The 15,121-nt window shown below is 38.4% G+C and overlaps 1 protein-coding gene across 3 annotated transcripts in view; it reads left to right on the top strand.

The window, feature by feature from the left end:
* Positions 1 to 15,121, top strand: part of LOC122794658 (transcription factor COE3-like) — a 2,019,913-nt gene that overhangs the window by 528,188 nt on the left and 1,476,604 nt on the right. For all 3 annotated transcript variants that reach the window (XM_044063281.1, XM_044063282.1, XM_044063280.1), the window contains exons 4-5: positions 7,988 to 8,043; positions 13,922 to 13,995. In XM_044063281.1, the coding sequence (XP_043919216.1) occupies positions 7,988 to 8,043; positions 13,922 to 13,995 (130 nt within the window). The remainder of the gene's footprint in view (positions 1 to 7,987; positions 8,044 to 13,921; positions 13,996 to 15,121) is intronic.

The following is a 15,121-nucleotide window of genomic DNA, read 5'->3' as shown; positions in this document are numbered from 1 at the left end:
ACTATATTATAGCATCATGACTTCTTCTAAGTAATTATCTAACTTTTAATTCTATAATCTTGACAATTATTATATGTGCTTGGAGTTCAACCCCCCTGTTCAAGCTGGGAAGAAGAACATGGGATGTTGAGGGCATTCTCACCCTTTAACCATGGCACAGGTGTGCTTTATGCAGATCAAGGGGGTTGAGTATGTCCTGGGTATAGTGATTCAATGTTTTTAAAGTAGGAAGTGAGACTGCACAGAAAATATGTACTTACATGTTCCAGCAACTGTACAGGCCCCTCTCAAAACTAAGCTGGCATGATGAATACCTCCAGGTCTTCTATTTCTCTCTTTAGTAGCATGAACAAGATTTGTTTATTCTGAGCAAGGGGAACATTATACAATGCTGCTGTAGTCTCTGAGGAAGAGCAACTACATTCCATCGCTTTACCTGATTGCTTCTCCCCTTAACTCTGTTGGTCTCCAGCTAGTATAGCTGTTTATGTTGCCGATTTTAAAATTGCTTTGCCAATCCATGACCCAAGTAACTCCAAATTAGTCCAGCCAATTCATCTACAGTAAGGTAACCTGCATGTTTCTAGAATTTCTTAACAGAACCTTTTTGTTTAATTTGTTCTAGAGCATGTTGCATTTGAAATAATTGTGAATAAGCTTCTAGTGCGTTACCATCTGGTTATGTGTCTTCTTTCTTCTATTAATCTCTATCAAATGATAGAGGGCTGGCGCAGTGGTGCAGCAGTTAATGTTGTTGATTCACAACAAGAGGATTTTTGGTTCAATTCTCGGGTGGAGTGCCTTCTGTGCGGAGTATGCATGTCCTCCCTGCATTCATGTGGATTTACTCCAGGTACTCTGGCTTCCTCCCACAATCCAAAGACATGCATCTGGTGCATTTCTCCCTGGACCTCTGCTGAAAATAAGCTCTGTCCTAGTTGGACTCTGCTGGTCAACAAATGTTAAATAAAATAAAAATAAATTAATAATAAAATATATTAGCAGGTTTTTACTGTCGTCTGCTCTTGATTTTAGTCATCATACCTGTTTTATGCTTTATGAACAGCGCAGTTATTGAATAATGTAGTTATTTGTTATGAACAGCGCAGTTATTGGATAATGTAGTTATTTGTTATGAACAGCACAGTTATTGGATAATGTAGTTATTTGTTATGAACAGCGCAGTTATTGGATAATGTAGTTATTTGTTATGAACAGCACAGTTATTGGATAATGTAGTTATTTGTTATGAACAGCGCAGTTACTGGATAATGTAGTTATTTGTTATGAACAGCGCAGTTATTGGATAATGTAGTTATTTGTTATGAACAGCACAGTTATTGGATAATGTAGTTATTTGTTATGAACAATGCAGTTATTGGATAATGTAGTTATTTGTTATGAACAGCGCAGTTATTGGATAATGTAGTTATTTGTTATGAACAGCACAGTTATTGGATAATGTAGTTATTTGTTATGAACGGTGCAGTTATTGGATAATGTAGTTATTTGTTATGAACAGCACAGTTATTGGATAATGTAGTTATTTGTTATGAACAACGCAGTTATTGGATAATGTAGTTATTTGTTATGAACAGCGCAGTTATTGGATAATGTAGTTATTTGTTATGAACAGCACAGTTATTGGATAATGTAGTTATTTGTTATGAACAGCACAGTTATTGGATAATGTAGTTATTTGTTATGAACAGCACAGTTATTGGATAATGTAGTTATTTGTTATGAACAGCACAGTTATTGGATAATGTAGTTATTTGTTATGAACAGCACAGTTATTGGATAATGTAGTTATTTGTTATGAACAGCACAGTTATTGGATAATGTAGTTATTTGTTATGAACGGCGCAGTTATTGGATAATGTAGTTATTTGTTATGAACGGCGCAGTTATTGGATAATGTAGTTATTTGTTATGAACGGCGCAGTTATTGGATAATGTAGTTATTTGTTATGAACAGCGCAGTTATTGGATAATGTAGTTATTTGTTATGAACAGCGCAGTTATTGGATAATGTAGTTATTTGTTATGAACAGCGCAGTTATTGGATAATGGAGTTATTTTTTATGAACAGCGCAGTTATTGGATAATGTAGTTATTTGTTATGAACAGCGCAGTTATTGGGTAATGTAGTTATTTGTTATGAACAGCACAGTTATTGGATAATGTAGTTATTTGTTATGAACAGCACAGTTATTGGATAATGTAGTTATTTATTATGAACAGCACAGTTATTGGATAATGTAGTTATTTGTTATGAACAGCGCAGTTATTGGATAATGTAGTTATTTGTTATGAACAGCGCAGTTATTGGATAATGTAGTTATTTGTTATGAACAGCACAGTTACTGGATAATGTAGTTATTTGTTATGAACAGCACAGTTATTGGATAATGTAGTTATTTGTTATGAACAGCACAGTTATTGGATAATGTAGTTATTTGTTATGAACAGCGCAGTTATTGGATAATGTAGTCATTTGTTATGAACAGGGCAGTTACTGGATAATGTAGTTATTTGTTATGAACAGCACAGTTATTGGATAATGTAGTTATTTGTTATGAACAGCGCAGTTATTGGATAATGTAGTTATTTGTTATGAACAGCACAGTTATTGGATAATGTAGTTATTTGTTATGAACAGCACAGTTATTGGATAATGTATTATTTGTTATGAACAGCGCAGTTATTGGATAATGTAGTTATTTGTTATGAACAGCACAGTTATTGGATAATGTAGTTATTTGTTATGAACAGCACAGTTATTGGATAATGTAGTTATTTGTTATGAACAGCGCAGTTATTGGATAATGTAGTTATTTGTTATGAACAGCACAGTTATTGGATAATGTAGTTATTTGTTATCTGTCTGAGACAATTTTGGTTGCTTAGGTGAAAAGAGCAGGATCACTGCCTAGAGTTTGTCGCATTTGTTAACGTTAAACTTTCTTATTCTACTCACAGCAGTGAAATATAACGCAGTACTTGTGTGACCGTAACACTACTCACAACAGTGAAATATAACGCAGTACTTGTGTGACCATAAGACTACTCACAACAGTGAAATATAATGCAGTACTTGTGTGACCGTAACAGTGAAATATAACGTAGTACTTATGTGACTGTAACACTACTCACAACAGTGAAATATAATGCAGTACTTATGTGACCGTAACACTACTCACAGCAGTGAAATATAACGCAGTACTTGTGTGACCGTAACACTACTCATAGCAGTGAAATGTAACACAGTACTTGTGTGACCGTAACACTACTCACAATGGAGAAATATAACGCAGTACTTGTGTGACCGTAGCACTACTCACAACAGTGAAATATAACGCAGTACTTGTGTGACCGTAACGCTACTTAAATGTTGTTCTTTCATGTTCTGCTGATCAGCTGCTTTATCTACCCTTTTTTACAATTAAACAATCCTAGTTATTTTAATTTTTTTCTCTCCTAGTGTTTTGTGCACATATTTGCCAACAAGGTTCCTGCTGCAAAATCTGTTATGAAATTCTCCCTTCCAAAAGAACTTCAATCGCAGAATTTCAGTCGCATTTCTAAACGCAGTAAACGGAGATCGCCTTCAGTTATAATAATGGAAAGTAATGGCTGCTTATCAGATTTAACTGCCAAAATATCTTTAGAGTTGTACGTAATCCCCCAAACTTCTTGCAGAGAGTGGTTTATATTGTAGAATGCAATTGCGGGAAGCCCCCCTCAGATCTTATGTTGCTATAGTTTAAGCTAATTTAGCACATTAGCATTTGCATCTTCCACAGAGCAAAGTTTCTCTGGTTAAAGCAATTGTCTCAGCCACTAACTTCTACTGAGACTGTTCTAATTCAAAAAAATAGATATACTGTAACAGGGGCTGGCTTACAACTAGTGGAACATATTGTTAAATCAGCAGTCGTCTAGTGAAGTTAGCAGGCTTCTGGTAAATGCTGCTTCCAACCAAAATACAACTAAAAGCTGTGACTCAACACAAGCAGTCCGAGTAAACAGAACATGTATTTTTTTACTCCTTCATGCACCCTGTAACTCATGTTCCTTAACCTAGTAGAGGAAGCATTATGCTTTAATTATATTAACAGCCTCACAAAAGAAGGTTGGACTTTTGCTAAATATTCCCCAGTGGTGTTACTCTCATCACATTTACACATAAATAATCCTACTATTATTTAAATCCATGAGATAGTTTTCTCTTCAGCCTGAATCCTCCACTCATCTCTACTCTTATACTTTCCTGTCCCCACCTACCATCCATTCCCACCCAATAAAATAATATAATTTTACACCAATGGCATTCACTTCCTCAACTAGCCCCTCCCCTTACTCACCATTCTATTCACCCACCAATAAGCCGTAACCTTAAACTAACCCAGTATCTCCTTCCTACCTGCTATAATATACAGATCCTAGTCATTTTTCTATTATTTCTCCTGACTGTCCTCACACACGTATCCTCACCATGGTACCTACCTTGAAGTACTCTGCTACCTTCCTCTACCTCGATTAATCACCAAACTACTTTCAAGCATAGTCATATCTTCATAGCTCCCACTTTTTTACCATTTCTACATCCACCTGGTTGAAAACAAAGATGTCCACCCCAGGCACAGTTCTAATCACAAGTCAGTCATCCTGTCAAAACCTAAATGCACATGGCTACACACACAACAACCTCACCTATTAAAGCTTCATCTCTCAGGTGATATCCATCCCAACCCAGGACCCCATTCACAAATCTCCTCTGTTTCACAATCTCTCTCTCTCTCACATATTTCAAAGGGCTTCTCCTGTTTAATATCAACCTCAAAAGGATCTGTAACAAATTCTCAAAGGTACATGTGTTCATAGCCATAGAAACATGGTATACCAGGAAATTCATGCAGATGAAGTGGTTTTCCAAGGTTATAACATCCTTAGACTAGGTAGAAATGAGAAAAAGCAGGTGGGGTTGTCATCTTATATAAATAAACACTCAACCTCTCACTTCATGCAACTACCCCGAACTATAGAAATGTCTGAAATCCTCATGGTTACTCTGAAAATAAACAACCATAAAATCATGACTATTAAAGGAGTGTATATCTCCTTTGTAAATAACATTGACACAACTGAGGATCTTCTCTTGTGAGTTTCTTCATCTACTTGTCAATACATCATCATAATGGGAGATTTTAATATTGATTAGCCAACAGAAAAAAAATATATCCTCCAACAAAAACATTGACCTCTGTTGATTTTCTCAACTTATAGATATCCCAACAAGATATAGTAAAAGCAATAACAGACAAAGCACCCTGGACTGGGTTCTCACAAGTTTTCCGAAAAATTACTTCCAGAGGCTTCCTACCAGACAAATCAAAGTGACAACCTACCCACCACAAAGACATATCATATCAGTAAGTATCACAACACAATTAACTTTGGTAAAGATACCTTTACCAGTAAATTAAAGTCAATCTATTGACAACTACTAAAACAGCGTCCCCTAGGTGACGCCTTATCCTTCACCATTATCACTTCTCTAGATATACTCCTCAACTGTTCCCCTGTTAGAAATAAGAGGTAAATTCAGTCCAACTCCTTTTTTAACAAAACAAATAACGCCACTAACGACAACGTGAGTCAAACCCTGGCATCACTGAAAACAGAACAAAAATGACCTCTGGCACCAGATATACAGACAGCTCAGAAACCAAGAAAAAATAATATAAAATCAGATAAAAGATCTTACTACACCAGTCAACAAAATACAGGTCATACTAACTCTAAAATGTTTTGGTCATCAATAAACAAACACTTCCACCCTGGACATGCAAGCCAACCAACTTGACAGAAAGTTTAGCTAGCCCATCCAAAACTTTCTTCATTCAAACTGTTGCCTCATTCTTAAAAGATACAACAGCTACCTCTATACCTACTCAAGAGTCTGTTCGACAACCAAATACAATATCGATCAAATGTATATAAGCGTCCTTCTTCAAAAAACTTCTCCTCAAACTTAAATCTACCACTCTTGCCCCAGATAACTTTCCACCTGATTATATTAAACCAGCAGCAGATACACTAGCCTACCCAGTAAGGATTCTAATCAGTCACTCTGTCAAAGAGTGTGATGTCCCTCTGCTTAGGAAGAACTCCTACGTTCTTCCACTTCACAAAGGTAGGCACTCAATAGACTTCACCAACTATCATCCAATTGCTATCCTCTCCACCCTAGTCAAAATCCTACAGAAATGCATTCACCACCATCTGGTAACATTTACACTAGAAAATAATTTACTTTCTCCCACCCAGCATGGCTTCCACCCACATCACAGTGCCAACACTGCACTCCCCTGTACTCATGTTAGCCAGCACCGTGACACCGGCAAACTAGTATCAGCAGAATTCCCTGACCTGTCCAAAGGCCTTTGATATGGTGTCTCATCCTAAATTTCCTAACAAATTATGTTCCTTTGGACTAGATAGTCTATCCCTGCCATGGCTCTCTAGTTACTTATCTGACATACATCAGACATTCAAATGTACCACTGACATCTCCTTTCTTCTTATATCTGTAGGGGTTCCACATGGCTCCAAGGATCACTTTTGCTTAATATTTTCATTAATGACCTACATAAATCAACCAAAAATGCTTCTATCATACTCTGTGCAGATGATTCAAAACTCATCTGGTCAGCTAAAACTGTCAAAAAATTATAGTAACTAACACAAGAATCCATCCTCTCTGTAGAGGTTTGGTTCTATTGAACCACAAAAAAAAAAAAAAAAAAAAAAACTTCCCATCTTTACTTTTAAAACATTCTAAGAGATCAAGCCCAACTTCTTCCTATCTCTTCCAGTAACACCACAACTGAAAGTATTTCATACTCAGAGCTGTTACAAGCAGTAATTGATGAAAATCTGAAATTTGATTTCCATATAAAAGAAAGTGTCAAAAAAAGCACATTAAAAACTTGGTCTCCTCTACAGAATTAACTCATTTTAACTGAAGAAGCAAACATATATATTGCCTATATACCCTTCTGTATGTAGGCTCCATATTTATTAATCTGTAAATCTCCCAAATGAATGTACTAGAACAATGTTTTACCAAAAGTGCAAAATTTGCAGTGAACCTAAGCTACTGGTCACACCACTCCTTAGCCCTAAACGCTGCTCTGGTTAGAACTCCCTCACTTGTCTTATTATCACCTGAGTATGACACACAAATAGGTTCATAGGTTGTACTCACTGTAATCTGCAACCCTGAAAATTGCCCAGACTTAGACGATATTCCAAACAGAACCATATGATCAATTGATAATGACTTACTAAATCTACTAATGCAGCAGGATGGTTACTATTTTGTCATGTCTCAACAATTTGGAATGCCACTCCAATACATATTAAGAGTGGACTGTTCACACAAATCCTTTAAAAAGTTCTAGAAATGCACCTCGGGGATAATCGGACTTGCTCTTGCTCCATCCCTGTCTGAAATAGTATTTTATTCTTACTTAAACCTGCATTAGTTACTCCAGCTTTTCATTTCTTTTAACTGCAGACGATATTCTATTATTGTCCCTCTCATTGCTACATTATCTCCTGCGGCTACTTTATGTCCGTGTTCCTCCCTGTATAAATTCACTGCATAAGATGTACTCATATTGTTAGTGTTACATTTTACTGAATGTCGTTATCAGTTGTTGAATCGCATGTTCTTATTTTCTGTTGCATAAATGTTCAAAAATGTTATTACAAAATCTTTTTTTAATGTTTTGTGTAAATTCATATGACTCTTTCCTCCCCAGGCCTCCACTTATAAGGGGCTCTGCTCAATTGGATCATATCTGTAAATAAATAAATTGTTTAACACACAGAAGTTGTTCTTTAAGTTATCAAAGGAAGTTGTATCACTAAGTTGTATTACATAAAGCTGCATAACTGGTTTCTGTTTTACTCACAGGAATTCGGACAGAGCAGGACCTGTATGTCCGCTTGATAGATTCCATGACAAAGCAGGTAAGACTTATTAATGCAATACTTACACCTGCCTTTCTTAGTTTTTACATAAAGTACCATATCTGAGCTGTTCACCTAACTGTTGTATACGTTAGTGCAGAGATGGAGTCAGTAAAAAGGAAGACAGCTTTAGCTTGTAAAGGGAACACACAGCTCGGAATGCTTTAATAAAGATTTCATTCCTGTATTCTTCAAGTAGAGAAACAAAATGAAAAAGCTAATAAGTTTAATATTGTCCTACCCTGCAGTGTTTCTGATAATATGTCTATTGTCCTACCCTGGAGTGTTTCTGATAATATGTCTATTGTCCTACCCTGGAGTGTTTCTGGTAATATGTCTATTGTCCTACCCTGGAGTGTTTCTGGTAATATGTCTATTGTCCTACCCTGGAGTGTTTCTGATAATATGTCTGTTGTCCTACCCTGGAGTGTTTCTGATAATATGTCTATTGTCCTACCCTGGAGTGTTTCTGATAATATGTCTATTGTCCTACCCTGGAGTGTTTCTGATAATATGTCTATTGTCCTACCCTGGAGTGTTTCCGATAATATGTCTATTGTCCTACCCTGGAGTGTTTCCGATAATATGTCTATTGTCCTACCCTGGAGTGTTTCCGATAATATGTCTATTGTCCTACCCTGGAGTGTTTCTGATAATATGTCTATTGTCCTACCCTGGAGTGTTTCTGATAATATGTCTATTGTCCTACCCTGGAGTGTTTCTGATAATATGTCTATTGTCCTACCCTGGAGTGTTTCTGATAATATGTCTATTGTCCTACCCTGCAGTGTTTCTGATAATATGTCTGTTGTCCTACCCTGGAGTGTTTCTGATAATATGTCTGTTGTCCTACCCTGGAGTGTTTCTGATAATATGTCTGTTGTCCTACCCTGGAGTGTTTCTGATAATATGTCTATTGTCCTACCCTGGAGTGTTTCTGATAATATGTCTGTTGTCCTACCCTGGAGTGTTTCTGATAATATGTCTATTGTCCTACCCTGGAGTGTTTCTGTTAATATGTCTATTGTCCTACCCTGGAGTGTTTCTGATAATATGTCTATTGTCCTACCCTGGAGTGTTTCTGATAATATGTCTATTGTCCTACCCTGGAGTGTTTCTGATAATATGTCTATTGTCCTACCCTGGAGTGTTTCTGATAATATGTCTATTGTCCTACCCTGGAGTGTTTCTGATAATATGTCTATTGTCCTACCCTGGAGTGTTTCTGATAATATGTCTATTGTCCTACCCTGGAGTGTTTCTGAAGTCCGAAACTGTATTACAGTGGGTTGAACCATAGGCTTGCTAACAACATGACTCTTGTAGGTCTGCACATAATTGCTCAGTTTCTTTGTGTATGCTATGACTTTGAACTAGTCAAGTAATCAGACCACATCTTCATTATAAACGTAGATACATGAAAATGTAAACAGGTTTCAACTGGCCAACAAATCTCTCCTTATCTAGTTTCATATATGACTATCTTTGTCCTTGCAAAACACACACACACACACACACACACACACACACACACACACACACACACACACACACACACACACACACACACACACACACACACACACACACACACACACACGCACACACACACACACACACACACACACACACACACACACACACACACACACACACACACACACACACACACACACACACACACACACACACACGCACACACACACACGCGCACACACACACACACACACACACACACACACACACACACACACACACACACACACACACACACACACACACACACACACACACCTGGAGCATGTGGCATAGGACAGGTATACAGACTTGGCACAGAAGGCACAAGAACACAAGTGGAGAACCAAGTAATATGAGATAGCAGTGCCAACATGATGTGTCACTATGCCATCCGTATTAATTACGTTCTGTATTTTATTAATATCCATGTGATATTTAAGTGACTTTGAATAAATCCCATACCCATCTTCCACTTCTTTCCAAATATTAAGACTATTGTTACTCGCCCAGGTTCTAGTTAATTTTACTCTGTACCTGGACACCTGCACTTCATTTGTGCTGTTCCAGAGTGGTATTCCATAGGCTTTCTGATTAAAGTCTTATTAGCAACCTTTGATGTAGTGAACACTCACTTCCTTTGGTTATATAATTTGCGTAGTTTTGTTCTTGAGTTAACTTGCTGCTATTTCAATTCACAAAAGCATGAAATGGAAGCAATATCCATTCACTCTTAAACATTAAAATATTTTAAAATGTAATTTGCATTAAAAATGTTTTCTTTCTTCCATGTCTGTTAACTGTTACAGCTGCTTCTAAGTCTGCATGTTTCTACACAGCTGTGTAGTTGTATAACATGTGGTTCTTTGTAGCTAATATTATTTCTGAGAGCAGTGTGAGAATCTGAACAACTACAGGGCAAGCTAGTTACCCCCATATTTAATGTTAATACTGATGACATGATATATATCTACATATTAACAGGGTAATCTTGGTTAAAACTATATCTACAGGAGAATGCATTTACCACCAATGTCTAATGGTGCTACAGAGAACAGTATAAATAGCTGCATATTGCATATCCAAAACAAAAACAGAGATGCAAGTAGAATAACTGACTGAGTGTAAGAGTGGCAAACAGCCTTCACTTCTTTGTTTTGTTGTAAATTAACAACAATCACTTAATATTCTAGCGTGCATTAACTGAAAACAGCAGTCCAAAACATGCAAAGACAATGCTCAGTTTAAAACACTCAAATAAAAATTGAGTAGACTTGATCATTGAAAAAAATCAGTTTCATTCAGTCATAAATGCTTTTATCCACAAACTGAACTTCATCAGATCATCAGATTTGATGAAATCCAGTTTGATCAGATCATGAAATCTGATGAAGTCCAAGTTTTGGATCAGATCATCAGATCTGGTGAAATCCAATTTATGGATTGTACCACTGGATCATCAGATACTGTTAAAGCAAGTGAGGTGCACCAAACATGGCTCAGTTATTGTTCAGTTCTGCACCTGCTAATAACATGCATAGCTTTGGTTGCACATCAGGTACTCACTGAATACAAGGATATAATAAACTCTGTAGGAAAGCAAGGGTTCTCCTCAGACACTGACTGGTTTGGAGGTGTTGTAATCTGCAGACACTGATACCCAGACATACAGTCAGTTATACCCCTGGTTTGGAGGTGTTGTAATCTGCAGACACTAATACCCATACATACAGTCAGACATACCCCTGGTTTAGAGGTGTTGTAATCTGCAGACACTGATACCTGTACATACAGTCAGACATACCCCTGGTTTAGAGGTGTTGTAATCTGCAGACACTGATACCTGTACATACAGTCAGACATACCCCTGGTTTAGAGGTGTTGTAATCTGCAGACACTGATACCTGTACATACAGTCAGACATACCCCTGGTTTAGAGGTGTTGTAATCTGCAGACACTGATACCTGTACATACAGTCAGACATACCCCTGGTTTGGAGGTGTTGTACTCTGGAGACACTGATACCCATACATACAGTCAGATATATCCCTGGTTTGGAGGTGTTGTATTCTACAGACACTGATACCTGTACATACAGTCAGACATACCCCTGGTTTAGAGGTGTTGTAATCTGCAGACACTGATACCTGTACATACAGTCAGACATACCCTTGGTTTGGAGGTGTTGTAATTTGCAGACACTGATACCTGTACATACAGTCAGACATATCCCTGGTTTGGAGGTGTTGTATTCTACAGACACTGATACCTGTACATGCAGTCAGTCATACCCCTGGTTTGGTGGTGTAATCTACAGACAATGATACCCACACATACAGTCAGACATACCCCTGGTTTGGAGGTGTTGTAATCTGCAGACACTGATACCCATACATACAGTCAGACATATCCCTGGTTTGGAGAATAATCTACAGACACTGATACCCATACATACAGTCAGACATATCCCTGGTTTGGAGGTGTAATCTGCAGACACTGATACCCATACATACAGTCAGACATATCCCTGGTTTGGAGGTGTAATCTGCAGGCACTGATACCCAGACATACAGTCAGACATATCCCTGGTTTGGAGGTGTAATCTGCAGACACTGATACCCATACATACAGTCAGTCATACCCCTGGTTTGGAGGTATAATCTGCAGACACTGATACCCATACATACAGTCAGACATATCCCTGGTTTGGAGGTGTAATCTGCAGACACTGATACCCATACATACAGTCAGACATATCCCTTGTTTGGAGTGTAATCTACAGATACTGATAACCGTACATACAGTCAGACATATCCCTGGTTTGGAGATGTAATCTGCAAATATTGATACCCATACATACAGTCAGACATATCCCTTGTTTGGAGGTGTAATCTGCAGACACTGATACCTGTACATACAGTCAGACATATCTCTGGTTTGGAGGTGTAATCTGCAGACACTGCTACCCCTACATACAGTCAGACATATCCCTGGTTTGGAGGTATAATCTGCAGACACTGATACCCATACATACAGTCAGACAAATCCCTGGTTTGGAGGTGTAATCTGCAGACACTGCTACCCCTACATACAGTCAGACATATCACTGGTTTGGAGGTGTAATCTGCAGACACTGATACCCATACATACAGTCAGTCATATCCCTGGTTTGGAGGTGTAATCTGCAGACACTGATACCCAGACATACAGTCAGACATACCCCTGGTTTGGAGGTGTTGTACTCTGGAGACACTGATACCCAGACATACAGTCAGACATACCCCTGGTTTGGAGGTGTTGTAATCTGCAGACACTGATACCCATACATACAGTCAGACAAATCCCTGGTTTGGAGGTGTAATCTGCAGGCACTGATACCCATACATACAGTCAGTCTTACCCATGATTTGGAGGTGTAATCTGCAGACACTGATACCCAGACATACAGTCAGACATACCCCTGGTTTGGAGATGTTGTAATCTGCAGACACTGATACCTGTACATACAGTCAGATATACCCTTGACATACATTCTATCCCACTATCAGCCTTGCAAGCAAGCCCACAGGCCTGCCTTTCACCATGTAAACAGTTTTACTTGCCCAAATATCGACCCAAAAGCCTTCTACTGTTAAACACACACACACACACACACACATGCACACACACACACACACACACACACACACACACACACACACACACACACACACTAAATAAGACTGCTTGTGCCATTTATTTTTACTTTGTCAGTTTGCATTCGACCACATGAATGAGTGGCAGTTTAAATTATGTATTGACCCTACAGGAGGCAATGATGGTTGAGAAGAAGTGTAAAAAATGCAGAGCTGAGTGTGAAGTAATATGTAATCTGTGAATAAGTGTTAACAGATTAATTTAGCAGAAAGTCCATCTGTGACATTAAATTTCACCTAAAGGTATTTGTTAGCATTGAAATGGCAGTGATTCGGCTTGGAATTATTCTTTATAATGCCACATTACTGAACAGCATTCTGGCTGATTACTCTTTTATTCATCAAGGTGATGTTAATAATCTTGATGCTAAAATCTTGATGATTGGATGGGAAATAGGAAATTCACCCCGGGGATCACTTCTGTGGTTGTGCCCGACAGTGGCACAAGAAAATAATTTTCTTGGGTGGTAAAAGCCAGGGTACCTTTTTGGCTGGGCTTGTATAGGCCCTAGGGCCAATAGCCTAGTATCTACCTATGAACCTATGAACCTATGAATAACTGACAAGTCAGCTAAGCACAGTGACAGTTATTATCAGATATGTTAGCAGCTACTGTTGTTACTCACAGCCATTTTGTTTTCTGTCTCTCTGCATCATATGACTACAGCCTATTCTATATGAAGGTCAGGACAAGAATCCAGAGATGTGTCGAGTCCTACTCACACATGAAATCATGTGCAGGTGAGACAATGCTTAATTTCTATGTTTTTTTTTCAAATGTACAATGTGACATCAAACAAGGTTCACTCCTTCTTAATATCTGCCATATTGATGCTAGCTTATGTTTTATTTCTACCTATCTATTCTCAAGACAGCATTTTATTTGTACCAGGATAGCTTCAATCTCTCCACTTTTCATGAGATGTACCTTCTGTGAAATGATGTGGTTCTGTTTTTCATGCATACTTTATTTCTTACACTATAGCAGACTCCCTGAGGAACTGACATACTGCCAGGTATAGTAGCCATGGATACTTCCAGACTTACTTTATTTTATTATTTTCTCACCAATCTCTGAGGGGCTCCATCCAGTGTCTCCAGTGCCTGCACCTAGTCGGCCCTTTCCTTCTATAAGGCCAGGAGCTTGGAAAAAGCACTGTGGCCTACTCATTCCTGCTCAAGAAGCCTTTTCAGATCATTCAGTCCCTGTCTGAAAGAGCTAGGTGGCAGGGAGTGGCTCAGTTAGTAATGGCTGAATGGTCAGGGAAAGAGGTGTGCATTCTTCCACATACACAATTCCTATTCTTTGATTCAGCAGAATAATCCCTGCCCAATGTATCATGAGCCATTGTGGCCACTACAGCTCCTCCTCTCCCACCTGGCCTCTCAGACATCAGTGCTGCTAAATGAAACTGGTTGCCTGTGGTAAAGTCAGAGCTTCAGTCCTTTATGCCACAGGCCCACGTTCACTCCTAGTGCCACTATTGGGCTGTTTATTATTGCTGTTGTGATACTAATGATTCAGGTTAATCATTGGGATAAACAGGCAGCATGTGTCTAGCATTAATAATTGGCTTTACCACTGTGATACTGTTAGTGATGAAGTAGGGAGGCTGGACATTCCCCTCTGCACAGTCAGTGATCACTTCGTGTATTAGTGCTGATGGTACTGCTGTCTCTGTTCAGTCAGCACTCATCCCAGTTCATTAGTAGGACTGGCACTGATAACACAAAACTGTCTTTGTGCAACCAGTGATTGAGAGAAAAGGCTCAGTGCCCTACAGTCAGTCACTATCTTCTACAGGCAGTAACACATTTATTCATGGAGTCTGAAGGTTGTGAAACTGTCCTTTTCAATATTTAATTT

The sequence above is a fragment of the Protopterus annectens genome, chromosome 2.part1 (genome assembly GCF_019279795.1).
Source record: "Protopterus annectens isolate FY-2018-M chromosome 2.part1, PAN1.0, whole genome shotgun sequence".
NCBI lineage: Eukaryota > Metazoa > Chordata > Ceratodontiformes > Protopteridae > Protopterus > Protopterus annectens.
This window is presented reverse-complemented; position numbering and strand designations above follow the sequence as displayed.